At 50.0% G+C, this 1,700-nt stretch overlaps 1 protein-coding gene across 1 annotated transcript; it reads right to left on the bottom strand.

The window, feature by feature from the left end:
* Positions 1 to 373: 373 nt before the first annotated feature.
* Positions 374 to 655, bottom strand: Pmar_PMAR025319 (subtilisin, putative; the record flags this gene model as incomplete). Its single annotated transcript, XM_002779635.1, has 1 exon — positions 374 to 655. A coding segment is annotated over one exon (282 nt), but the record flags the coding sequence as incomplete, so codon positions are not given.
* Between the last annotated feature and the right edge of the window lie 1,045 nt (positions 656 to 1,700).

The following is a 1,700-nucleotide window of genomic DNA, read 5'->3' as shown; positions in this document are numbered from 1 at the left end:
AATTCTTTGAATATAGCCACTCGCTTCCCTCACGCTCCGGTGTTGGGAACCATACGTCGGAGGATGGTACGGCAAGAGTTGCCAATTTGGACGCCCCGTAGACCAACGTCATCGGGTTATCCACGTAGGTTGAGGTAACGCAGAGAACTCCTGGTATACCATTGGCTTGGGAACAAGGTTGCTCAATCTCGCACGCACTGTCGACTTCATCCGAGTTAGAAGAAGATACGAGGACTACGAAGCCCTTCTTGACAGCTTTCTTCAACACACGACTATATAGAGCCGCAGTCTCACCACAATTCTCTTGAATATAAGGGAAGACTATGATGTCGGTATCATCACATCGCAAAGCCTCCTCCCAGGCGCGAGAAACATCAACAGGAGCAACTCCCTCTTTATAAGACATCCTTATCGATCGTATTTTAACTCTATCGGCGATCCCACTGATACCTTCGCCGTTGTTCGAATTAGCCGCAATGATACCAGCCATTGCTGTGCCGTGGCCGTGGAGATCCGCGTCATCCTCTCCACGTAGCCCATCAAGGTTAATCCCCTTGAGAAGTCTCCCATCGAACTCAGGATGTTCGGCTTTAATACCGGTATCCATTAAGCTCACGATTGGCTCCCTACGTTGAAGGCCCGAATCCCTCACTGCCTTCCACGCCTCCTCGATCCTCAACGCTTCGAACAGCTCCTCTTGCTCCGAAAAAAACGGATCGTTCGGAGGATACACCAACGCGTTTACCCGAGCTTTTCTCCGAGGGACACCAACGCGGAATGATGTAGCCCCTGGCATTTCACTGATCTGTGGTGTCATCCACGAGTGTGAGTTGACCGTGCATGCTACTTCCTTATAGTCTTCATTGTGTTTTAGGGACACAACAAAATCACAAATCTCCTCATCAGACACCAAACAGCCCGGGACTCCAGTGGAGACTATCTCAATACCCGTGATTTCCAAGTTCGTTACCAGCGCCGAGTCCGCCGACTCTCCGAGGCACTCCGATAGTCGACTCAGTTCCTCCACTGAATGGTGGGCCCGTCCTCTCCCCTCGGTGACGTCGCGGGAGGTACGGCGGAACGCCTCCTTTATAGGGACTTGCTTGCCTCTATTATCTTCGATAATCACTACTGCAGCTCCCTGAGCTGCTGAGAATACCCCCGGTAGATGGGAGAGAATCATAACCCCCATGAGATGGAGGAAGGGTAATAAGGCAACATGCATTTCAAGTGTGGGAAAATAAACCTGAGTATCTCAACCGAAGTTCACAGCTGCAGATTCTGGAGCAGTGAATTTCAAAGATTCTGGAGCCCAGAATCAATTGGTGTAGAGAGTCAATTGAGAGACGAATCCACAATCACACGTCTCTGACGACTCGCCGAGCTGGAATTATTCTAGTATTTCCGAGCTGCCCGAAAATGTCGCATCGTAAAGGAATTGACCAGAATGCTCGAAACGAGAAAGTCCGATGCGCTAGCCCTCCAAAAGAGTTTAGCGGAGATAAGGTATCTTAGACTCCCAAATCGGAGCTGATGCAGCGACTCACTGAGTACCCTACTTACGAATCTACATCGGGCAATGCCGCCTACCATTGAGTAACGCATAAAGCGGCTTCGGCCGTGTCCATCTTCACGGCTTCGTAAGACAATCCGGATGAAATCCATTGAAATTATTCATGACATCGCCCCCTTAGTCAATA

The sequence above is a fragment of the Perkinsus marinus genome (assembly GCF_000006405.1).
Source record: "Perkinsus marinus ATCC 50983 genomic scaffold scf_1104296946628, whole genome shotgun sequence".
Classification (NCBI taxonomy): Eukaryota; Perkinsozoa; order Perkinsida; family Perkinsidae; genus Perkinsus; species Perkinsus marinus.
The sequence above is the reverse complement of the archived record's forward strand: the minus strand, read 5'-3'. Positions and strand labels throughout refer to the sequence as shown.